Source organism: Chanodichthys erythropterus, chromosome 13 (assembly GCF_024489055.1).
Source record: "Chanodichthys erythropterus isolate Z2021 chromosome 13, ASM2448905v1, whole genome shotgun sequence".
Taxonomy (NCBI): Eukaryota; Metazoa; Chordata; class Actinopteri; order Cypriniformes; family Xenocyprididae; genus Chanodichthys; species Chanodichthys erythropterus.
The window spans coordinates 21,505,450-21,532,664 of record NC_090233.1 but is presented as its reverse complement, the minus strand read 5'-3'; the positions used below and the strand labels follow the sequence as shown (position 1 = coordinate 21,532,664).

At 34.4% G+C, this 27,215-nt stretch overlaps 1 protein-coding gene across 2 annotated transcripts; it reads right to left on the bottom strand.

Moving 5' to 3' along the window:
* Positions 1–1,361: 1,361 nt before the first annotated feature.
* sec14l8 (SEC14-like lipid binding 8) lies at positions 1,362–27,046 on the bottom strand. Of its 2 annotated transcripts, none has more exons than XM_067405936.1 (12): positions 26,943–27,046; positions 26,460–26,535; positions 20,756–20,799; positions 17,325–17,387; positions 15,892–16,080; positions 12,655–12,750; positions 12,486–12,546; positions 11,063–11,146; positions 10,815–10,921; positions 4,680–4,819; positions 2,612–2,781; positions 1,362–2,535 (listed from the first exon to the last, which is right to left on the bottom strand). In XM_067405936.1, the coding sequence occupies exons 1-12, from the start codon at positions 27,006–27,008 to the stop codon at positions 2,432–2,434; spliced, it is 1,200 nt and encodes a 399-aa protein (XP_067262037.1). In that variant the 5' UTR covers positions 27,009–27,046; the 3' UTR covers positions 1,362–2,431. The 2 variants fall into 2 exon arrangements, with proteins under 2 accessions (XP_067262037.1, XP_067262038.1); XM_067405937.1 differs by lacking the exon at positions 26,943–27,046 and adding an exon at positions 26,630–26,641 and having other exon boundaries at positions 1,363–2,535.
* Positions 27,047–27,215: the final 169 nt, after the last annotated feature.

Below are 27,215 nucleotides of genomic sequence, written 5' to 3'. Positions count from 1 at the left end.
TTAATTATGTCATTTATAACTCACCCTCATGTCATTCTACACCCGTAAGGTCACAAATTAAGATATTTTTGATTAAATCCAATGGCTCAGTGAGGCCTGCATTCACAGCAATGACATTTCCTCTCGCAAGATCCATAAAGGTACTAAAAACATATTTAAATCAGTTCATGTGAGTTCAGTGGTTCTATTTTAATATTATAAAGCGACGAGAATATTTTTTGTGCGCCAAAAAAAAAACTAAAATAACGACTTTTCAACAATATCTATATGGGCCGATTTCAAAACACTGTTTCGGAGCTTTGCGAATCGAGCAGTGACTCGGAGCACTAAAGTCACGTTATTTCTGAAGTTTAGCCATTTGATTGGAGATCCGAGTCACTGACTCGATTCGTAAAGCTGTTTTGAAATCGGCCCATCATATTGTTGAAAAGTTGTTTTTTGTTTGTTTGTTTGTTTGTTTTTTTGCCGCACAAAAGTATTCTCATCGCTTTATAATATTAAGGTAGAACCACTGTACTCACATGAACTGATTTAAATATGTTTTTAGTACCTTTATGGATCTTGAGAAAAGAAGTGTCATTGCTGTGAATGCAGGCCTCACTGAGCCATCGGATTTAATCAAAAATATCTTAATTTTTGACCTTACGGGTGTAGAACGACATGAGGGTGAACGACACATTTTTGGGTGAACTAACCCTAAATTGACCAAAACAGTAATATTTACAAAAGTCTCCAGTTTCAAATAAATCCTGTTCTTTTGAACTTTCAATTATTCAGAGAATCCTGGAAAAATTTATCACGGGTTCCACAAAAATATTTTTTTCAACACAGATAATAATATGAAATGTTTCTTGAGCATCAAATCAGCATATATTAGCATGATTTCTGAAGGATCTGTGACTATTAAGACTGAAAATTCAGCTTTGCTATCACAGGAAAAAATAGATTTAATTATCGTAAATTAAAATATACGTTATGAATATATAGTCTATTGCATATCACTATATTAACAAATCTCACAATATAAAATATTTTTATTGTACTAACAAAATACAGATTTATACATAGGCCTATATGAACTTTTTGTATTAAATGGAATTATTTTTAAATACATTTATTTATATGATATATTATTTAGGAGTGTAGTGTGTATGTATTTTATGCTTTGGAAATGTAATGCGTCTTCATTCAATGCCAAAAAGCTATTCTGCATCTTTAGATTCCCGTTTTAATGGCGCCATCTAATGGACAGATGTAACCACTGGCTTGATTATAATGGATCAAAATGCTTCACCAACAGATGGCGCCGTCAGACAGGCTACAAATGAACACTACTACAACAAACAGGGTAAAATACTCACCTTTAAAGTAAATGTTCGTTATTCCAAATTATTTTAATTAGAGTAGATTTAGTCTGTGCATGGGAACTGGTTATGTTAGACGCTCCTTTAGAACTTTGCATAAATATAGGTCAGAAAGACGAGAAAAATTTGTTTGCTATTGTATTTTATATACTTAATTAGTAAATTAATCAAAAATCAATACAATATTACTCATAAATTGCATCAGTGTTACAAAATCAAACAAAATAGACATGCAAATCAGACAAAATACAATGTGGTCATCATAGAAAGACATGGACAAATGCATGTTGCTGGAATCAAATACGGACACTGTTACTGTAAACACAAGAACCTGAGGTAAAAATCTCCTTGCTAAGCAAACGTTTACAACATTAATTGGAATTAAAGGCAATCTTAAGTTAAATAATACAAAAAAAAAAAAAGATTAAAACCACCAAATGACATGTCGACATCATTATCTGAATCAAGTCGAATGCTCTTTGTAAACAATATATTTTGAAAGGTTCACAGATTTGTGTGTGTACGTCAATAACATAAAAGTATATAATAATTTAACCTCCTACTACATTATAAAGGATAAAAAGTGTGCAGACTCATCTGAGATCATTATCTAAACTAGTTTATTATCAAAAATTTTTTATTTAAAGTGATAAAATACCTACAAGGCAATAATAAAGATGGCAGACAAGGTTTAAGCTCAAATAATGTGTACCAAGACAGTTTCAGTCTAGTAATTTGCAGCACAGTTATTACACTTGATAAACCACAGCTCAGTGATAAACACTTCATTAATATATGGCAAATGTAAAGAATCAACTGGCACTGAAGTCAGGATCCAGACACATTGATAGACGAGTCACTGATGTTGATCACTGAAGCTTACATTTCATCCCACCATTTTAATGCAGTGATTGGTCAGTTCAATTACACACTCTCCTCTTCCCAAGAGTTGCATTATTATAGTATTTTCCTTTATTAACTACAGCAGATATACTGTATTCAGAGAAATAGTTTCTAAACAGTTTTATAATCTCAATTTATTGGCTGCTTGCTTGTTGCCATCACTGCTAACGCTCTGATTGGTTGACATGACTAGGTAGGAGGACCTCTACTGTGAAGCTGACCGTTTTGGACTGGAAAATGCTGTATGTGTTGTCAAATCGCAGTACATCTGTGAAAATGAAGACAGTACAGTAAATTCATGTTTAAAGTTTATCTTAATTAATTAATAGTAACTCTGTACTTACACACTCCTGGCTCTGGGCAAGTGAGGGATCCGTCCTCTGGAACCAGGTGAGCGTTGTAACGCTGATTTGGCACAATTTCCTTCATATCACTGGCCTTCATCCACTCTCCTATTTTCTTCTTCAAAAAGACACCAAAACCTACATCGGCACCATCGCAGGAGAACTGCCATCTGAGGAAGAGACCATTGAATTGAGTAGAGCATCATACATACTCCTGTGCTGAAAAGATCTTCAGCTAATGCAGAGGTACCAGAGATAAGTCTATTCTCATATACACAGGGCTCGATTTGAATTTGATAACTGATAAGAATTTGTTTAGTCAATCATGTTTAAACATAGAAAGAAATAATTGTCTCCAATAGAGTTGTCAAAAATACTGACTTCGATACCAATTGGTACTGAAATTTAAAAAATGTCATGTTTTGAGCGCTGTTGAGCGGATCTGTAAATACCTCTGATTGGCCATTGTGTTCACACGCTCATCGGATATATCTGTGATTGGCTACAATGATCAACGCACGGGAGCGTTTGAAAGCAGGTGTCTATCAGAGGACTGGTTCAAGATGGTGTATCTGTGCAAGTGTTCAGTGAAGAGCTTCAGTGATGACTATTTACAAGCGTTGATCATTGTAGTAAATTATCAGGAAAAGTTTATTTAAAAGTGGACTAATCCTTTAAATCATTCATTCAAGAGATTTGTTCAAAAACGCTGATTCATCCAGTAATGAAACAAGTGAAGTCTTTATGAGTGAGTCATTAAATCATTTATTTAAACCCTTTTTTCTACAAAAATAATTCATTCAAATTCATTAAATATTTTGAAATAGAGTGCAGCAATTAACATTTTGTCTGCTGTCTGGGGTGTGGTGAGCGCACTGGTGCCGTTGTACTGTGGCTGCCGTCGCATCATCCAAGTGGATGCTGCACACTGGTGGTGGATGAGGAGAGACCCCTGATATGATTGTAAAGCGCTTTGGGTGTACAGTAGTACATATGAAAGCGCTATATAAATGCCTCGTTCATTCATTCATATAACATTGAGTAAATTATTTTATTTTGTTTAGTTTTGTTTAGTCTATTCAGAATTGTAAGAGGATTGTGATCTCTATTTTAAACAACAAATAAAAAAAAATCATGATTCTCAATATAAATATATCATGATTTATCCAGAATCATGCAGCTCTACTGTTCAAAAGCTTGGGATCAGTAAGATTTTTTTTAAAGAAATTAATATGAAGAATGCAAGAATAAATTGATCAAAAGTGACAGAAAGACATTCATAATGTTACAAAAGATTTCTATTTTAAATAAATGATGAATCAAAGAGTTCTAAAAACTATATAATGGTTCCCACTAAAAATATTAAGCAGCACAACTGTTTTTAACACTGATAATAATAAGAAATGTTTCTTGAGCAGCAAATCAGCATATTAGAATATTAGATTTCTGAAGGATCATGTGACACTGAAGACTGGAGTGAAGATTTGACATTGCAGGACTATTTACTGTATAATTATATTATACAGTAATTTATTATAAAAGATATGAAAAATAGAAAACAGTTATTTCAAATTGTAATAATATTTCAAAATATTACTGTTTTTACTGCATTTTGATCAAATAAATGCAGCCTTAGTTGAGCATGAGAGACTTGTTTCAAAAAGTGTTTACTAAACGCAAAAATGGTGCACAATTCTAGTTCAGGGTAGGTCTAATTTACAGTGGCAATTAGCACATGCATGTGCATGCTGAATCCTGCAAACTGTTGAAATCGTTCTAATGTTTTGTCTACTAAATACAACCACACCCTAACATCCAAACCCCGCCCTTCCAAAGACATGTCAAAAACCCAATGTCAGTAAACCCAAATGCACGTCTCATATGTAGAGAATGTTGCTGGTTAGCTAATTTTGGCTTGGTAGTCTCGTCAAAAAAAAAAAAAAAAAGTGCTAAAAAAGTATGCAGAGCTTCACCTATTTCAGTAATATCTCTGTTTACTGCATCTTTAATGTCATGATCTGGTTCAAGGCAAACTCCATATCTTATATCTAAGGTGTTTTTTGCTCACCTTAGTGCACAGTTTGGAGCGAGTAGTTCATATTCCACCTGATGAGATGAGCCCCGACCAATAGTCACACACTGCTCATAGTCCACTTTAATGGAGTCTCGAACATAGTAGGTTCTGGGAATCTCTGATCCGAATGTAATCTGAAAAAACATAGAAACATTTGCTTAACATATGCTTGGTTGAGATGAGTTGGTAATAATAAATCAGAATTGAAAATGGAAAAACAAAGGAGGATGAAACTTACAGAAGCATCATGAGAGCAAAAGATAAAAGCCTCATATTTTAAAGTTAGTAAAGTATTTTATGAACGATAAGGAAACAGAAAGAAAAAAATAGACAGGAAAGCAGCCCAAATCAAAGTGGTTTTAATAAGGACATACACATATAGGTTGAGTAGTCTACTCTGAAGCTAGAGGTGAAATATGTTGCAAGATTACAGCCTGCAGATGTGTTCATGTTTATCTATTTTAATTGTCAATGAATACATTAAGACAATAAACAGCTTAACATGACAACATAAACATCAGACACTTCATAAAAAGTTAAGGTCACGTTGTCTGGAGTCACAGACCCAAATATAGATGATGGTTAAGAAAAGGTGTGTCACTCAAAAGGATTCAAAATGATTTTGATACAGAAAAAAAAAAAAAAGCAAATTTGGACACTCAGAATCACTAACAATAGTATTAGGTCACTCAAATTATAAATGAAATCCCAATTCACATTCTTATAGTATGCAAGATTACTGCATCCCAAACAATGTTGAAAATACTATGGTATACAAGGTTGCATGGATAGTCAAGTCATCTTCAGTTGTATAGCGCTTTTCACAATACATATTGTTTCAAAGCAGCTTCACAGTGACAATAGTATACGATTTCTATAAAAATGTAATATAAACTTCTGTTCAAACATTTGAAGTCAGTAAATTTTTTTTAAATTCATACTTTTCAGCAATGATGCATTAAATTGATCAAAAGTGAATATTAATATTAAGCACCACAACAGATTTCAACTGCTATAATAATAAGAAATGTTTCTTTTCGGCATATTAGGAAGATTTCTGAAGGATCATGTGACACTGAAGACTGGAGTAATGATGCTGAAAATTCAGCTTTGCATCACAGAATTAAATTACATTTAAAGTATATTAAAATAGAAAACAGCTATTTTAAATAATCAAATATTATTTCACAATATTTTCTATATTTTTGATGCAATAAATGCAGCCTTGGTGAGCATAAGACAATTTTATCACCATTTCCTAATACTGGCATAGCATCTTTCTAGATACCCAAAAGTACATACTTGTAATGTGTCGTAGAAGTATGTGAAATGGGATTCAGACACAATCTTATTACTCACTCCATAAAACATCCTTGTGTGAAAACATTCCAGTGGAAGCCTGTTTTATGATGTATGTTTAAGTTTCAACATGGCATTCAAACATGTCATGACCCCATCTGTGCTCATTAGTACAAACAGATCTTGTGTATTTGCTTCCCCCTTTAGTGATTTTCCCACGGAGGAAGAGCTCTGGTTTTCTTTAAGGTTGATTACAGGTTTAATAGGCAAGGAAATTGCCATCCACATTTCACACCAGTGGGAAAACAAGCACTCTAACTCTCTTTAAGACAAAATAAACAACTACAATCTTCAGCTCTCTAGCATTAAACACAGAAAACAAACATTTATTTGACTTGTGCGATATCACAGTCCAACAAAGACTCCAAGGATTATAGTTGATAAATATTTTGTAACTAAATAACTAATTATCAGTCCACTTTGAGTTTTCACAAAGTCTTCTGAGGTCTTTTTAGCACTTCCAATCCTGAAGGGGGCAGCAGCTTTACCTGTGTATCTACACACAGAGACAAAATGTCTCATTTAAGAACTCTGAATGTGATTCTGCTGATGATATCAAAATTGACCATTCCTATTTTTTTATGGAATATTGCACTGTTTTTCTTATAAATTATTTATTTTTTTAATCTTTTTTTTAATTCATGTGCACTAGTAAACTTTAATCAAAATAACTTCCCCTCTTTTTTGCATCAACATCTCTTCTCTTCTCTTCAGTAATGACATGTTTACTGACACAAGAGCGGGACCACAACCATCCAATCAGTTCCTGATGGACAAAATCATGTCCAGTCCTACATTTTTTTCTTGTTCGAGAAGCTGTTTCACATCACAATAGGAAATAAAAGACTATTGCAACTTGCTTTATCGAAACATGCCGACTTTAAATCCTACGCACAGAATTATTTTTAGAAACAAAAATGTAACCCTCTGGTGGTCTTCGCTCATTTTAGACCGAAGGTTTACATTTAAAGGTCCCGTTTTTCGTGTTTTTTTTGAAGCTTTGATTGTGTTTATAGTGTGCAATATAACATGTGTTCATGTTTCGCGTGTAAAAAAAAAATATGTTTTTTCACATAATTTACTTATCTGTATACCGCTGTTTCCACTGTCATAAAAACGGGCTGATGACTTCCTTGTTCTATGAAGTCCCTCCTTCAGAAATACGTAACGAGTTCTGATTGTGCCAGCGGTTCATGTGTTGTGATTCGACAGCAGCTTAGCGCATCTTGCCCGGAAAGGTCACGCCTCTTACCACAACGTGTGCTGCACATAGTTTTACATGTGAATTATTGTGGTGTCGTGCCGAATGAACACAAAAGACAATAATTCCCGAGAGACTGAACTCTTTAATCTCCACAAGCAGCGACAGCAAATGTACAACGTTAGCACTCACTCAGAAGAGTACCTCATACGGAAAACAGCCATATACATAAACATAGTCCCCTCTTGTGGCCATTATGTGCACTGCAGTCCAACATTAACTATTGCAGTAAGGATACCACAATTATAATTTTCAGGAACAGAGTTAAACATAAATTGTAACCATTGATCTTTAAGCACAGCGTCCCTGGGAAGGCCAAACAAAGGCGATTGGACTGCGGGATGAAAATAACACCGTTTCGACAACATGGCGACAAATACACTCTACAAACGCAACTCTTGCTCTTCTCCGTGGGAGCGCAACAAGACCACGCCCCCTTTTTTGTGTATTCCTGTGGGCGGAGGTTAGTCAAAAAACTGTTTAAGTGACGTCATTAAAGAAGGAAGTAGAGGGATGTAGTCCAAACTGGCCGTTCGATGTAGGCGACTTCTGTTAAATAAAATAACTTTGAGCTTTAAAATTTTACAGATTTTATTTATACTCTAACAACAACATTACACACTAACTAAAGTTTGAAACATGGGATCACGAAGAACGGGACCTTTAAAATGTTTTAATTTTTTTTTTACTTTTTCCGGAATGGTATAGAACATGGTTATTTTTGTGGCACTTGCTATATGAACGCACAACACACTTGTGATCTTGAAATGAATGGGAAAAATCTGAAAAAAGTAGTAGTCTTTGATAATGTCTAAATATAAATCCAAATGCAATACCTAACAAAAGTAAGTAATTATGTCTGAAAATATAATTAAAGCAACTAGGGAACACACAGCTATATATAGAAAATCATATATTATGCAACATATATATATATATATATATATATATATATATATATATATATATATATATATATATATATATATATATATATATATATAGACATAAATGTTGCATAATTTAGAGGTGAATATTACCTACACTGTAAAAAAAATATTTTTATAAGTTGTAATACTATTTCAGTTTTTCTACTTTGAAATTTCACATTGAATAGAGAGTTACTTGCCGTTTTTGTTTGTGAAATACCAATTTCTAAGTGAAAATTGTTTCTACGCCATTTACTAAGTGTAGTACAATAAAAATCCCTTAAAAATGCTAAATATTAAAAAATAAATATTCTTAAAAACAAAACATAGGACATTAATTTCACTAAAATTGTGTTTTTCAAAATACAGTTAACATCTTCCTGTGACCCCTAAGTGAGGAATACCAGAGGGTTAAATATGGGTTATGTCTGTTTGACTTTTTTTTATGTGCTTTTTTGCTCTTCACATTCAGGATTTATCACAAACAGAATCATAACCACAACGCTAAGACAGATTGAAGGGGAAGATTAGTCATGTCATGTGTTCCAAAGCTTCAACCTTGTCAACCGATCAACAGAGTAATCAGCCTATGCAATAACCAGAGAAGCAATCCAACGGGCTCTCATCCAGATTACACCATAGCATATCAGAATAAATGTTGTGCAAGAGGAAAATTAAAGATAATGGGATATAGATAAACAACCATTTGACAGGTATTCCACCCCTCTGTTGCTTTGGGACATTGACACTATTTATTAATAAGAATGCATCTAGAAGGAGGTTGTCAGAAGCAACACGCTGTATTTCCTGGTATTGCTAAATTATGTGGGTATATTGGTATAAAAGATAAGCAGCAAGCTCTTATAGGTTTGAATTAAATAGGCGGATATGCAAATACAGAATGCTCAACTGAGTGACAGAACTTTTAGTGTAGAGAGAACAGGTGGCTAGCAAAAGTTCTGCCATTGTTTCATAACAATATTCTGAAAAAGAAATTATCTCAAGAAGACAAACATTGCTGTCTGAATACATGGCAGGTTATACTAGCAAATAACACAATCTCATACATTAAATTCTTTTAAAAAATATACTCCAAAACAACATGCACTGACCATAAAAGGTTTAAAAATCTTTCTATGCCGCTGGATGGTCAGGAAACAGTATAGCAAAATTACCTTTTTCCACACTCTTGACAATGGCAGATGTGAAGGCTATGAAACTGTATTTTGCATTATTTCCTAAGAAAAATATATTTGGAATTATTAAGCTATTTTCCCTAATATATTTGCATTAGATAATGATGTCTCTTATAGCATCATATACAAGCCAGCGAAACTCTCTGTGATGCCAAGTGTCATAAAACTGATCTTGCTCTTGTGCCTTTTGGTGGTTTAACAGAAAGACTTAAAAAGAAAAATAATCTCAACTCCAAATCTATTCTCTGAAACCTCTTAAAGGGTTAGTTCACCCAAAAATAAAAATTCTGTCATTTATTACTCACCCTCATGTCATTCCACACCCATAAAATCTTCGTTCTTCTTCGGAACACAAATTAAGATATTTTTGATGAAATCCAAAAGGTATATGACTTGTCCATAGACAGCAATATAACCACCACTTTAGGTACTAAAGACAGTTAAAACAGTCAACGTGACTACAGTGGTTCAACCTTAATGTTACGAAGCAACAAGAATATTTTTTTTGCACAAAAAACAAAACAAAATTAACAACTCTATTCAACAATTTTTCCTCTTCCCTGTCAGTCTGTTATTGCGCAGTAAGCACAGTGAAGGCTTCCGTGTTTACGTCCAAACGGAAACTCTGCAATGCGATCACTGCGCCAACTGCGTAACAGACTGACAGGGAAGAGGAAAAATTGTGGAATAAAGTCATTACTTTTGTTTTGTTTTTGCACACAAAAAGTATTCTCGTCGCTTCATAACATTAAGGTTGAATCACTGTAGTCACGTCGGCTTTTTTAAGAGAGTCTTTACTACCTTTCTGGACCTTGAAAGCGGTGGTTATATTGCTGTCTATGCACGAGTCATATACCTCTCGGATTTCATCAAAAAGTATCTTAATTTGCGTTCTGAAGATGAACAAAGGCCTTACAGGTGTGGAACGACATGAGCGTGAGTAATTAATGACAGAATTTTTGGGTGAACTGACCCTTTAATATAAGTAAATTTGAGATGTTCAAATGCAGTTCAGTGCTGTTTTTTGCTGTACAAAACACCAAGATGTAAGCACAGTAAACAACAATCAAAAATTCAATTAAACTCAGAAAATCAAGAATCCTTCAGTACTTCATTGGTGACTTCAGAGTATCAGATAGAGCACGCTCTACTGCAATCGAGAAAGTCGCCTTTGAATGTTAGACCTCAAGGTTCGTCAAATGGAAAATGTTTTCTGATTCTAATGTGGGTTTCGCAACTTCCTTAATATCTTAAGTGTCTTTCCATTTAAAAAGGGAACTGAAAGAGGAAATCTGGGACAGTTGCAGCTAAACATCCCCTCGTTAGCAAGTCAATGTCACCTGGCCAACATTAGCATGATATGTGGCGTTTGTCATTTACCCACCCTGGTCCTACATCTGGGGTCACCATCAGGGTCAGTGAGTTTGCCCCCATAGTATGCTGGGAGCTCCTCAGGGTCGATGTATTTCTTTAACACCTCCTGCCAGTTTGCTGAGGAGACAGACAGACACAGAAGCTTAGTCACAGTAAATTTGATGAGAAAAGGATGGGACTTTCTCTGAGCAAGTGTTACGAATACAGTAGCAACAGATAGTATAAAAAAAATGAGTGTAGTAAGATGTGTTAGCTTACACCCCAGTACGATGACTTTACGGCGCGTGTCCTCACTCAAAAAATGTTTCACCAGATTGTAAGCCACAGGAAACAGTTTGGGTGCTGCAACAGAAACAGTCCAGAGATTCAGATATCAGAAGTTGTGCATCACGATATGTATTGCTTATTTAGGGCTATATGAAATTCATTTTATTTTTCTTAAATTCCATTTTCTTTTTTCACAAATTTCATCTTTTCAGTTCTAATGTTTCTGGATTCCGTTTTGGGTTTAATAACATTTTAATAATCAAAAAGAATGTCAAATCAATTGAATTCATAAAACTTTAACAAATTATTGATTTATAATATACAGTATGTGTTTTATTTTTTCAGCAATTATGTGTTGTCTGTTTAAACAGTGTTAAACAATAAGGTTTCATTTGTTAACATTCATTAACTATCAATGAACAATACTTCTACAGCATTTATTCATTTTAGGTAATGTAAATCTCAACATTTAATACATTTTTAAGATCAAAAGTTCTATCTGTTAACATTAGTTAATGCACTGTGAACTAACATGAACATGAACATTTTAAACTAACATTTACAAAGGTTAATAAATGCTGTAGAAATAAATGGTGTAACAGTGGTCTTGTTACATGTTACATGTAGTTACTATACTAATAACTGTAAATTATGCATAATTGCATGAAACTAACCCCTAAATCAAATCCTAACACTAACCCTATAGTAAGTACATGTAGTTACTTAATATTACTCAGTACTTAAATGTATAATTACACTGTAACATGGACACCTTAAAATGTAACCAAATATATTGCTCATTGGTAGTTTATGTTAGTTCATGCATTACATTACTTATGCTAATAAATGAGATCTTACTGTAAAGCATTACCATTTAAACCTTTCTGGATTCTGTGTTTTATGATTTAACACAAGTTTATTATCAAAAACGGTGGTTATTAAATAAATGCATAAAACTTTTTAATTAATATTTTGAAATGTAACAAAATGAAATGTAACGGTTATTTTACAGTGCCGTAGTTACATTGTAATTACTCAAATAAGTACTGAGTACTATTAATTAACTAAATGTACTTACTATAGAGTTACAGTTAGGGTTAGGGTTTGGTAAAATAAAGTGTACCAATGTAACAATTCCTGAACAAAGTGCTTTATGGTTTAAATGAAAACATAGATGAAATATTGTGTGATATTTGATTGAGTACAACCCTATTTTTGATTTATTCATCCAAATTTTGACAAATTAACAAAGACATTTTGCCTTGTTGTTCCTGTAAGTTCTTTATTTTGACTGGATTCTGCCCATGTTTTCTGCATCACATGCTACTGACTAAATAACTTGTGCCACAGTTCAATTTGTTTAATGTAATATGCTGTATATGCCATTTGGATGAGTTATAAAAGCACTACTGACCTTTAATGACAAATAACCTCTTGAGTCCCTCTGGATAGTTATCTTCAAACATAGTGAGAACCTTTGAAAGAAAAAATAAATATGATACTAATGCAGTCTAATGTACCTGAAAGAGCCAAACAACATATTTATAATCAAGAATCAAAAAAAAAAAAAAAAAAAAACACACCTCTCCATAAGTCTCTATAGCAGGTTTATATAAGTGCTTCATTCCCAGACCTTCACAGTCATAGACCATAGTAATGGACTCAATGTTCCTACCCAACTGGGAAGAAACAACAAGACACAGACAGAAATAAACTATGACATATAAAACCATGATATGAGTGATTATAACCTCAGGGCTAGTTGTATAAACTGTTAAGACTGTCTTAAGAACTAGTCTTACCGACTAGCAGTTAGCCAAGAGGTAATCAGTCACACTTATGTTTTTATGTAACTGAATTAAAAAAGAAATTTATGACCAGTCTTAAAGAAAAAAATGAGATGACTAACTTGTAAGAGTAGTCTAAGCATTTTCATGCAACTGGCCACAGTTCTTCAGTGAAAGTGAGAGTTCGCCTTAAGGCTGGAATACACTACACAAATTTTGCCCAGATTTGTGCACCGATTTTCAGCCTGAGCGAGTCGGCGCTAGTTGCTGAAAGTCAGAGCCAGTCTGCAGAATTTCATCAGTCAGAGCTGACAGATGTAAATCATACAGATTTTTTAGCTTCAGACTATGATTCTATCCAGTCAGATGATATTAAATCTGATATTTTGAGTTTTGTGCAGCATAGTAAATCTGCTGGAGAATTGTAATGAGAATTTTGATCATTTAGATTATTTTCCTGACATTTGTCGATCAGAAACTGTTAAGATTAGGATGTAAAATTAAAATTAAATTAAATTAAATTAGAAAAGATAGGTGTTTGTGACCCATTAAAATACAAAAAAAAGCTTTACATGCGCATAAACAAAAGAACATGAGGATTCACACATCGTCACATCACACGCGCTTCTGTGAACCGAGAAAAAACGCAGCGCATTTTTTCGCATGTGAAAGATGCCGTTTTACATCGATATTGGAACAAGAGTGGAGTACAAACAAAGCCTTAATTGTTTACATAATGAATAATAATTTAGCAACCAAAATGTCATATGCAAATAAGAAACATATTTGGATTCTTGCAAAATGAGAGAGGTGAGCCCATCAGTTTCGCTTTAGCCTTAGAAAAATAAAAAAATTGGCTTGCCTTATGTTGTCACCATGCCACTATGACTATCTAATTTATGTTTTATTTCATAGTTAAATATATACACTGCGTTCCAAATTATTATGCAATTGACATATCAGTAAGATTTCAGTACAATAAACATTCAGATTTTAGTTTTACTAAGAAAATGTTTGTTTGTTTATTTATCCATGTCTTTTTAGATAACTGGTATTAATCTCAGACAAAATAATTTGCCAGATCTATTGAAACCCTACTTAGAGGTTGTTCCACATTATTAAGCAAGTCACAGTTCTCATGCAATATGGGGAGGAAGAAAGATCTTTCTGAAGATGAAAAGCATGAAAATGGTGCAATATTGTGCAAAAGGCATGAAAACAACTAATATTGTGTGAAACTGAATGGAAATTATCGAATTATCATAAGATTTGTGAGTGATTTAGAGCACAGCAGAACTCGGTCAGATAAAGGCTTATTAATGAAAGTTCCTGTCAAAAAAATTAATTGTATTAAAAGGGCAGCTATAAAAAAAGCCAGTGTTGAGCAGCAAACAGGTATTTGAAGCTCCTGGTGTCTCTCGAGTCTCAAGAAGCTCTCCATGCAGGCTGGCAGTTGTGCGTAAAGATGCATTTTAGACACCACAAACCATTACAACAAACATTAACAGTGGGTGTAGAAATACATTTTCAAACAGTTTTATTGCTGTGGTGTTTTTTTGCAGCATGGGATAGTGCATAGTCCATTGTACAATAGTGCGTTGTATTATGCACTATCCTCCTTTTTATACCATAGCTGAAAATGGCCAGTTATGAACTCCACATATCTTGCAAAAGGCATTTTAATACCCTCCATCCCACTTCCCAATATTCCAGCCCAAATCATCACCCGCCAGCTCCTTGCTGACGTCACAGTCTTGTTAATAATAATCCCCATTCAGTTTCACACAATATTAGTTGTTTTCATTCCTTTTGCACAATATTGCACCATTTCATGCTTTTCATCTTCAGAAAGATCTTTCTTCCTCCCCATATTGCATGAGAACTGTGACTTGCTTAAAATGTGGAACAACCTCTAAGTAGGGTTTCAATAGATCTGGCAAATTATTTTGTCTGAGATTGATACCAGTTATCTAAAAAGACATGGATAAATAAACAAACAAACATTTTCTTAGAAAAACTAAAATCTGAATGTTTATTGTACAGAAATCTTACTGATTTGTCTCTTGCATAATAATTTGGAACGCAGTGTAAATAACTTCTTTTTCATTATTGTTTTGTTCTGAATAACGTTATACTTGAATGATTTTGTGTGGTGTGGAGGCCTATGAATGTGTCGTTTTATTTACCGGTATTAAATATACATATAAATTAATTTAATTGTTTGCAATTATGAGGTTAACAGGTGTTTTTAGTGTAAAAAGAATTTCTCTTTCATGAGATTACTTCCACTTCTTGGCCAGGTTACGTTTCTCGGTGTTGTAAACTCTATGGGCAAATTTTTAGGGGAGTGATATTTAAATGATGATTGTTTTCATCCGCCACATTTATCAACATACGATCATTCGTATGATAGGACTGCCAGCATACAAATGTTTGATGAATCACACATGAACCCTGTCGTAAGATGATTTCTGAGCTCGGATCGTTGGATTGATAAATGAGGCCCATTGTCTCCTAGCAATTTCTGCGTGGGTTAGTCTGGTAGTGTGCGATCCTAAGTTGTTTAGTGCAAGGGTTCAAGGACTTTTTTTTTTTTTTGTCAGCTGAACCCCTTAGACATACTCCCTGAGAATTTAAGTTAATATTTCAATAATTTAACAACTACTTTGCATGTTCACGGTTCTCTGATGTCAGTTAATGGTCACATGACATGCAAGTAAACAGATCAAATATATTATACCAAATACATTAAATATTTAATTTTAAGTGTTTTCTTTAGGTTGTTTTCATTCACAATTTGGCCAAAAAATTATATTGCAATTTTTTGTTGTCATAAATTGCACAGAGCCACTAAAACAGGGATGGGCAGCGTCGGTCCTGGAGGGCCTCTGTCCTGCAGAGTTTTGTGTCTGGTATTTTAAAAGACTTCAATATGCGTTTCACAGAAGATAGAAATACATATGCGAGTGTAAACAATGATAGAATTATCATATTTAGGTGAACTATAGCCACTTCTCACAGCCGCACACCTACCCGTTCGCTCTGTAAGTCGCACTCTTTCTGCAGAATCTCGCAGTCTCTGACTTTAGATTTGACTAAGTCCTGCTTAGACGCTGAATGCATCAGACCCTTAGGGTCCATAGGTCCGACGACATCATACCAGACCGGGCTCCCTTCACGGTCATGGCCACACATGCCACCAGACAGATACTTCTCTATAACCTTAAAAAAAAAAAAAACACACACACACACTGGATGAAACATGAACACAGTACAAATCATAAATAAATCGTAAGATTAAACTCTTAAAGGGGACACATCATGGAAAACAGGATAGATGTACTATGTATATATACACTCAACATCAACATTGCAAAAATCCTTTCCCAATTTATGCACAATATTTACCGAAATTAAACTACAAATAAGGATAATTAAGAAATGTATATGGTTATAATGAGCATGATCAGGCTAGCCAATCATAATAGAGGTCATATGCACAGAAGTCTTAAAGGCACAGTAGCAAAAACCACCTGTCTGTTTCTGTTTAAAACTGCAGTCCGTAAGTTTTGAGTCTGTCGCAATCTCTGTTCAAAATATGCAATTGCAGTTATTTGCGGAATTATCATCTTTATGGACCGCTGGATACTGTACGTCGGAATCACAGATTGTAGTTTTGGAAGTATGATCAAAATAAGAGTTTATCTGAACAATTAAGTAACAAATCTGCAACTTTTGTTCTGACCAACTGAGAAAAAAAGCATTACAATAAATCGTGCTGCCAATGGTGATTGAATCTAACAATCGCTTAGCTCATATCACATCCAATCATGCAAATTATTATGATTGTTATACTTTATCAAATTGTTAATGTTAACAACATCAGCATTGCATAATTGTCCATTTGTCATACCATACAATCTGCTATCAAAATGATAAGTTTAATTATTGCAGCTGCTGTGAGAAAAGGCTATAAATGATCCGCTGCCTGTAGCATCCTGACATGCCATATAGCCTTTTAACTGGGATTTCTTCTTTATGTAAACAGAAGTGACATAATGACGAAAATACGAATTTCCTGTGGAAATCCACCAGTACCGATTTTATTATAGAACATTATTACAAAGTTACCGTTGTGAATCAGGCTAAGGTAAGGAGATAGTTTTGAATACTGGCTGATTATGTGCTTGCTCAAATTTATTTTGGATCATTTTTAACCAAAAAACATTACGGACTGCAGCTTTAAAAATAGGAAGAAGAAATGTTTCTTGAGCACCAAATTAAGATATTAGAATGATTTCTGAAGGATCATGTGACACTGAAAACTGGAGTAATGATGCTGAAAATTCAGCTTTGCATCACAGGAATAAAGTAAAATGTAAAATATATTAAAATGAATTATTATTATTAATTATATTAACATAATTCATGAATTAATACATAATAATAAAGTAGGGTGGTCATACCTCTGGCACCTGCCACTCCGTAGTGATGGTGTCAACTTTCATGTATTTCCGAAATTCCACATGCTGCACATGAAAAACAACACATGATTAAAAGCATGCTGTTTGCATAATCAAATATGGCTATAGGATTCAGAATCATCAACACAGCAACGTTTGACAACGTTATCAGTTCTGCCTGAACTTAATTTGCTACCATGAGTCTTTGTGTAGGAGTTAAAGCTGTGCTTTGACCTGAGGTTCAACGGATACTGGTGACAGAGTTCAAAGATACTATAGAAAATATCTGTAATAAAAGACCCATGAACTACACAAGCATCACTCGCACAATGGGAAAGCAAACAGCACTTTGAACACCCAATAGCATAGAATGATCACGGTGTAATCACCCATATGCCGTGATTAGGCAGTGTTGTGACTCATCGCTGCAATGCAGGCTCCTGAATTAAATCCTGAAAATCACAATTCACCTCTGCAGAACTGCTATCTGATGATGCTGCATGAATACTTTTGTTATGATTATGGATTAAAATAATACCTGTTAAACTGCACAGCCAGACAAAACGTAAAACAGAACACCACCTTATTCTTAACATAAGAGCGAACGTGGCCATTTGTAACTTAATTGGTTTGTGGTGTCATTCGTGTCCAGTTATATCACCGGTACAAAAACAACCCATTTTGCTGCTTGATATTGCAAACCGATATGTTTTCATATAATTTGAATTTATATCATGAACACCATGGTTTGAAGAGCAAATATTTTTGCTGTTTACTGTACTTTGTACTATTTCCCTACAGAGGCTAATGAATCAGATCAGAAGTCTTGCACATTCACACAAAATAGCTTACTTCTGCATTGTAAATTAAGTTGGATAGTTCTCGGTTGTGTTCACACTTGGAAGTTTTGATTCAATTAAAACAAACTCTAGTGCGATTGCTCTGTTAGTGCGGTTCATTTGAATAAGGGTGTTTGGTTCTCTTGGTTCTTTTAGTCTGGACCAAAAAAAGAAAGCAATACATTTTTACATTCATTTTTAAGACCCAACCTAAAAAAAAAAGTTCACCCACAAATGAAAATTCTGTCAGTTACTCACCCTCAAGTTGTACCAAACCTGTATGAATTTTTCTTCTGCTGAACACAAAAGATGATATTTCGAAGAATGCTAGTAAACAAAAAGTTTCATTGACTTCAATAGTATATTTTTCCATTCTATGGAAGTCAATGGTGCCCATCAAATGTTTGGTTACCCATATTCTTCAAAATATCTTCTTTTGTGTTCAGCAGAAGAAAGAAACTCATACAGGTTTGGTACAATTTGAGAGTGAGTAAATGATGACAGAATTTTCATTTTTGGGTGAACTACCCCTTTAATAAACATCCAAAACAATGCTGTGTTCTGAGCTAAATGCGCTTGTTGTGTGTACAAATGATGGTATTTTGACCAGATGAGAACTCCTGAAGAGCTAATAAAATGTGTAAAGGAGTCAAAACAGTGGCAGAAATCCCTCCGTCGCACACAATCAAAGATCTGCTGCTAGGAGACTGTACTGTAATGGGCTTTGTAGCTCCTATGACAATAAAAAACAGGTATGCTTCAACATTCTGTCCTTTTTCGGGTGTTTTTGGTTTGCTTTGATGTCTTTGGTCCGTGTCGCATTCATATTTCAGTCCAACCGCACCTGAGTTCGTTTGGAAGTAGACCGAGACCCACCTTTTCAGGGGTCTCGGTCCACTTGTTTGGTGTGAACCAGGGTTCGGATTCAACACTTATTCAAATGAACTGCACTAACAAGAACAATTGCAGCAGTGTTCGTTTTAACTGAACCTAAGTGTGAACGCTGCCATCCAAACCCTGGTGTGCACCGATCCGCTTTAAAAACAAACTCTGGTGCGTTTCGACTGAAATATGTAAGCGACAAAGACATCTAAATTAACCAAAAATAAGACCTGATGTCACAAAATGCAACCCTAAAAAGCAAATCTGGTTCTCATCATCATAGGAGCTACGTTGCCGAAAACAGCTCGGTACATGTCGTCTTCTTGCAGATCTTCACTGGTGTGTGTGTAATGGAGGAATTCCTGCTGCTTTTTTTCATTCCTTTAACATTTGATAAGCTATTCAGGAGTTCTCATCTTGTACAAATATCACCAGATGTAAACACAAACAACCAGTGCTTTTAGCCCAGCACACAGCATTGTTTTGGATGTTCGGGAAGGTTTGTCGCAAAAAATTTGTCATAAAAGCTTTTTTTTTTCTTTTTTTTTTTCCTTTGGTGTGAACACTAAGTGAACCAGGACTGAATGTATCTTCTTTTTTTTGGTCCGGATCTAAAGAACCAAGAGTACTACTAGAGAACTACAAGAGTGAACAAAGTATAATTTTATAATAAAATTGTCTAGTTTACACCTGGTATAAAAAGCATAAAAACCTTAATTGAGGTCCAAAGTGTTTTGTGATACGATTACACTACATTTGGAGGACTTCAGCTTGTACCTCCTGGATAATGAGGTTTTAAAGGAATTTACCATCAAATTTTTTATTTATTTATTTATTTTAGCTTAATCAACATGTAGCAGCATGACATCACGAGTGATGTACATAGGTATGAATTAGCAATCCTCCTCTTGAAATCTGATCATAAGTGTTCCACCAGGTGTAAAAAGGGCCTATTATTAGTCGGATCCTATTTCATAGTGTTATTCAACATGTCGTTTGAAGACTTTGGGTAAGGTATACCAACCCTTGACATAAAGCTGGCATTGTGAGGGTCTGTCACACCCAAATTCATCACACTGGACGAATCCAGAGATTTACAGAAATGTTCTCCTATCAGACCAATTTGCCCTAAGGTTAATGAATAACACACAGCATTATTCTGAATTGTTAAATGTGAAGTTTAAAGCACAGAATTAGTGATGCCAAGAGCTTGTTTATATGCTGAATTAACTTTAAATATGATGATTTCCACTACTGTTTGGCCTCAATAAGATTTTTTTTAAAGAACTGATACTTTTATTCAGCAAGAAGATTTCTAATTCATATAGCCTAAATGTTCTTCTTTTTAAAAATCCTGGGGGAAAAAACATTTAGCAGCAACCATTTTGAACTAATAATAATGATAATAATAAGTTAATAATAAGAAATGGCTTTGCAATCACAGAAAAAAAAATTAAAAATATATTAAAATAAATAGCTAATTAATTGTTTATTATAATAATTTATTATAATTATTAACACATTATTTACTTATATTACTTTATAGAATAATATAATATGTATAATATAATATATTATTTTAAAATACATAATAATAATACAATAATATATTATATATATATATATATATAAAATCTTACAGATCCAAAACTTTGAATAGTAGCTTAAATATAGATTAAAAAAACACTACATAGTATTAAGTTTGTGCAATACCTTGCGCAGCATGGCCTCGGCTTTCTGTAGATTGAAATTCCTGGCTGGAAAACAAGAGAGACAAGTTGCGAAAAAAAGATGTAATTACTTAGTATAGAAAAGATAACAAAAGTATGCACTTATTTGTCATTAAACTGTTCTTTTTTTTTTTTCAATATAACTAATTTATTTCAGGAAGCTTAAAGGGATAGTTCACCCAAAATGAAAATTCTGTCATCATTTACTCAACCTCAAGTTGAACCAAACCTGTATAAATGTATTTCTTCTGCTGAACACAAAAGAAGATGTTTTGAAGAATGTTGATAGCCAGTCAGCTAATGGGCCCAATTGACTTCTATAGTATGGAAAAAATACAATGGAGTCCATCAACTGTTTGGTTATCAACATTCTTCAAAATATCTTCTTTTATGTTCAGCAGAAGAAAGAAATTCATACAGGATTGAAGCATATGATGACAGAATATTGATTTTTGGGTGAACTATCCCTTTAAGTGTCTTGCAGGGTTTGAACCTACAAACCTTCAGTTTCCAGCCCTAATATTTAAGCACATGGCTAGTACAAAGGCAAAATCCAATAATAAACTGGCACACTCACAGTATAAAGAGCATATTGTGCTAATGGAACTTACTCAATATCATGCTTTTATGTGTCTTAACTCTACAAGATAACTTAAAGCCATGTGCCCCTGAAAGTTACTATTTGGTAACAGATTAACTGTTCAGTTGAAAAGGAGAAAAGTTTGCAGACATGTGGGCCCAGACTAGGTGACCGCAGTGTGCTGACCTTCAACATATTCCCATGTAGATAGGCTTATTTTGTTGGAGAGAAACGCCTATCCTCAAACAAGTATTACCACAAAAAAAAAAAAAAAAAAAAAATCCTAATACTAATTACAAATTCAACCCAACCCAATTTAATTTCCACTGCCCTGTATAGTGAGTGGATTAGTTTCATTGTCTTATAGTCACTCTAGTCTGTACCTGACTGGCCTAGAGACACAAGTGACCCAGAATTAGTCAGACATGGAGTCATACATAAGTATTTAATACTCATAAAGAAGATTATGTGACACAGCTGACAAAAGCACTCAGTGTTTTGTGGAACGGATATGTCAGTTGCTTTCTTATAAAGACTTTTCTTGGTGGATACAATGACTTTGTTAAAAATCTATCTATCTTAGGAATTTCAATCTTAAAGCTGTTCATACTACCTTTGATCTTTCTGGCTTGGCTTTCTCAAACCAACATCAAAGTTTGTCTAAAAACTTTTTAATCTAGTTTATATATATTATATATTTATTTATTTATTTATTAATCCATTGATCAGCAGTAAAGGCAAACTCAGACAAATAGAATTTAAAATAATCACAATAACAATAAAACAATACAAAAACATTATATATCTATTATATATTATATTATATTATATTATATTATATTATATATTATATATCTAATCTATTTTTTTAGAATGTTGCTAATTTTGGTTGCCAGGGTGTTCTGGGAGGTTGCTAGGTGTTTTCTTACTGGCTCATCCCCAAGTCTCTTGATATCTATATGATATTCTGGTCTCTAGATATGGCTTCAATGTATGTCTATGGGGTTTTTTCGTTTATTTTATTGTCCATGAGTCAGTAAGTCTAATCACCTGGGGGGAAAAAAAATAAAAAAAAAAAAAAAAAAAAAAAAAAAATCACAGATATCACTCATGTTCACAGCGCAAATAGTGTAGGATGAGATATGCACCTAAATACTTCGGGTTAAGACTGTTCAAACTCATAAGCAATAGTACTAATTAATTAGTGGTAATAGTACCACTAATTAACCTCTACAGCCATTATGAAGTTACAATCACTACCATTCAAAAGTTTGGAGTTGGTAATATTTTTTTTAAATGTTTTTGAAATAAGTCTCATGCTCACCATGCCTGCATTTATTTAATCAGCAATAGTAATATTGTGAGTAGTAATATTCTTTTTTTCAGGATTCTTTGATGGATAGAAAGTTCTAAAGAACAGCATTTATTTGAAATAGACTTTATGACCCCAGACCTTTGAATGGTAGAGTATGCATTCATTTAAAGGCATATACCTGCACACTCAATGTTATACTGCAGTGAACTGAACTCATATCACATCACTGCAGACCTCAATGACTTGTTTCACAATCAAGTGTTTATCTAATCAACACTTGTAAGACACCACAGCCTTTATTAACGAAATGTGCATGTGTCAACACTCTTATACAGCACAAAAGATTACAATACAGGTAAATAGAACTACATATATGAATAACCCCACATCCTTCAGAGGAAAAACAAGCACTGTCATGATATAATATAACACTCTAGAGCAAGGGTGTCCAAACTCAGTCCTGGAGGGCCACTGTCCTGCAGACTTTAGCTCTAACTTACCACTACAAAGTTTCCTGTATGCCTAAAAACCTTGATTAGCTGGTTCAGGTGTGTTTAATTGGGGTTGGAGCTAAACTCTGCAGGACAGTGGCCCTCCAGGAGCAGGATTGGACACCTGCTCTAGAGCTTCCATCATGCATTTTAGACTCTAGATGGAGTCAGTTTTTTATATGCTAATTAAACATTTACATCAGTAATCTCATGTGAAATCTGTGCTGCTAGTCTCTGTCTGGTGCCTAGAAATCCCTGCAGAAGACTGGCTACATTCAGCAGAGTTCATGAACACAAAACAGCCTTTGTCAAAACCCAAGAACAGCCTCTTTAATGCTGCCAGAGAGGGTTTAAAAGCCACTCTGAAGGGTCAGACAAAAGTTTAGAAAACATTTACATTTGTGCATTTAGCAGACGCTTTCATCCAAAGCAACTTACAAAAGAGGAACAAAAGAGAAAATTAGAGAAAATTAACTAACTTAAAGGTGGTAAAGAGGATGTTTTGTTTTATACATTTTTGCAATATTACTTGAAACTGTCTTTACTAACTGATAAAAGACTATTAGGTGCACTGAAAGGAATAATATTAATATACATCATCTGTGCACGAGGTAGGGCCTTAAAAACATCAGCAAATCGTTTACGCGATCATCGCATAAACGATTGGCCCTCTGGCTTGTCAATCACTGCTGTGACGTTCCTTGTGAGAGACGTGCACGGCTGCGCGCTCCAGTAACTTTCCACACTCCACAGCCGCTGCATGCAATGTTTTTGTCAGGAGACAGGAGTAACAACTGCAGATTATTAGTTACCTGCGGTGAGTCCAACATAATGAATCCACTAACACGACACAGCGAATGCCGGTGGTAAACACTCGTGTTCCAATACTCGTGTTGGGAGGCGTTCCTTCAAAGGAGGGGGGTTGTTCTTACGCTCATTTCAAAAATCAGTAACAGTCTTTGGTTTCTCAGTCGACGAAAAGATCCTCTTTAGCACCTGTTTTTTTTTTTTTTTTTTTTTTTTTTCCATGGTTAAATTTTGTAAGTTTTCTTCATCCTTGTAATAAGAGCTTTGTATTATTTCTGATGTGCAATATATTCTTTATTCAACATAAAGAATACATATTATTTATTACTTATTTACGTTTATTATTTGTATGTGGGTGCACTTGAATAACTAAATTAGGGCTGCACGATTAATCGCATGCTATTCTCACGCGCATTTCGTCAGTAAAGCCGGTTCCCTGATTACCGCTAAATCGCCATCACCTGTTTTTAAACGGAGCGCCTTTTAATAGACAGAGCCGTAGTTCACAGACAAGCCACGCAATATCGCGTTCATTATCGCAGGCGATTCATCTGCGATATGAACGCGATATTGCGTGGCTTTTCAGTGATCTACGGCTCTGTCTATTAAAAGGCGCTCCGTTTAAAAACAGGTGATGGCGATTTAGCGGTAATCAGGGAACCGGCTTTACTGACGAAATGCGCGTGAGAATAGCATGCGATTAATCGTGCAGCCCTAAACTAAATTTCGTTGTACAGCTGTACAGTGACAATAAAGATTTCTATTCTATTCTATTCTATTCTATTAAAGGGGATCTGTGTAGAATTCCGAAACCCTTGTTATTAGCGACACTGGTGGCTGCTAAGTGAACTGCAGACAGCAACTTATTCCTCGCATAACGTACAAGACACAGTGTGATTCAAGACAACGATATACTCACAGCAAAGTTCTTTTCTGTTCTTTACTTAAAAGTAAAAATTTGGAAAAACCTTTGCAGCAATATACTGTTAACAAACATGCAGTCGCCGCCCCTCTGCTAAGAGAGACGTTTAATTGAATATGTAAATATTTGCTGCACGCTTTCATCTTAATAACACAATAAACAAACAACATAAATGACAGTGGTGAGAAAGCAGCAGTTAAGACAGAATCTGATAGCGATGTGGATATGTTTGCACCAGCTCTGCAATTCACCGGTATCGTGTTGACAGATGACGTATTTAAAATTACACTGTAGGCCTATATTTGAGACTACAGACTATATAGACCTATGTGAGACTATAGTTTGAATTAAACCCTTTTCTTTTCTTGACACATTACAGTACAAAGTGACACTTTGGGCATTATCCTGAACCTTGTCTAAGCTTTCGTTTAATGTGTCACAGAACAGAAGAGAGGCTCTAGGCCAGTGCGCGTAAACGTCACGTCCTTTTGATTGTCCCAGGAAAAACGTCCCGAGTCCTTCACATAAAAATCAGACTTTTATTGACATCCTAGAGTGTTGGAGGATGTCTCGTTTAAGTTTTGTTACAAGCTGTTCACACATTGACAAATGAAAATTTTTAAAGGCCTACTACATATAGCACCTTTAAATATTAAACTTAATTAACATAAATAACACTCCAATTAAATCTAGAGTAGACCACAAACATTTTTTCATGTAATATGTTTCTGTTAGTAAATAAAATAGTCATAAAGATTCAAAATAATTGAACGAACAAACAAATCTAGAACATTTCTAATCAGAACAATACATGAAGGCCTAATCTATAAAGTATTGTGAGTTTCAGGACTATCCAGAACTCATCCTCCTCGTTCCTGAATCCCGAGATACACGCAGCCTTGATCCGATTACACTGATTCATACTGTCTGAACATCAGTCAGTACAGGACATATCGTGTCTTTCTAGAATCCCATCAGAATTTGCTTACAAAATCCTATGATTCTATTTTTAAAATAGAAATTATAGTCTAAAAAAAAGATTCTACTCTATAGACTGTATCATTCCAAAAGATTCTATTCTATAAAATTACACTTCATACATATGGTCATTCTATAATATTAAATTAAACAGATGGTGTGCTATTTGTATTTTTTAGGTATGACCATTCTATAAAATTGTATTCTATCTTTTACTATTCTATGTAGCAGAATACAATTCTATTCTATAGGTGGTATCGGTTCAGAAGATTTTTTAACAGTTGTCATTGTAGTTTAATAGTGACATTCTACAAGATTTTATTCTTTAGATAGTAACATTCTAAAATATTGTTTCCTATTCCACACTATAAAATTAGATTCTATAGAACATGCACACTCTTTTATATTAATTAAGCTTTTTAATGCCTGTTATGACTGTTCTCCAAGAGAGTAAATACATTTCTGTATATATTTATATAGGACAGAGGGATTCCTCTCTCTCTCTTACTCAACATTTAAGTACTTAAGCAGGAAAGTAATATTTAACCTACTTAATTTTGCATCACGAATGTGACAGTTAAAGTAGTAGCTCACCTCTCAGCCATCGGAGCAGAAAGTGGTCACTCTGGGATGGACACTGGGGCAGAATATCCTGAACCTTTTCTCGAAACTGAAGAAAACAGATGAAGAATTATACAATGCATCCATTATATACATGCTTTGATCTTTCATAAGAGTAAAGTCAAGAATAAAGTTGCACATACATGCACATTGGTGGAAACTATCCCTAAACATGTGCTGACAACAGTGCAAACTTGCGCAGTTACGTCAATTACACAACTCGGCAAGAGAGTTATAAACTAATAAAGCTTAAACACTTTGTACTCTTAGCAAAGTCTATTAATTCTGCATTCAAAAGGAATGTGGTTCGGCTGTTTTCCTCTGCGGTGTGTGGCCTCTCTCTGGTAGGGAGAATGTTTCATCCCGTCATCTACTACATGACCACCATTCTCCACAAATCCTGAGCAATTAAATCCACGACATACTGCTGATAGAAATAAAAGGAAAATAATTCACCTGGGCCAAAGCTTCGGCTTGTTTCACGCTCAGATCTCCAACTCTTCCGCTCATGACGCCACGCATACACCAGAATAACTGTTTAAAATTCAGCTTAGAGTCAGAGACTGTGAGCACGGAATGATGTTTTTTGTCCCCTCCCACCTGTTACGCGGCCTTTGCACCGCTAGGGGCGCTGCGGGACCACTGATTCAAATTCTATAGGATTAATACATAATCATATCGCACGTATTATTATTAATAATAATAATAATTAGTAACAATTATTATTAT

Bases quoted from the DNA above. Each gene is read 5' to 3' on its own strand.
- sec14l8 (XM_067405936.1), bottom strand. From the start codon at position 27,008: ATGCGTGGCGTCATGAGCGGAAGAGTTGGAGATCTGAGCGTGAAACAA. The intron at 17,388-20,755 runs GTATTGCACAAA...TTTCATGTGCAG, and splicing joins CCGAGGCCATGCTGCGCAAG to CATGTGGAATTTCGGAAATA. The intron at 12,751-15,891 runs GTAGGTGTGCGG...GTTTCTTCCCAG, and splicing joins GCGACTTACAGAGCGAACGG to TTGGGTAGGAACATTGAGTC.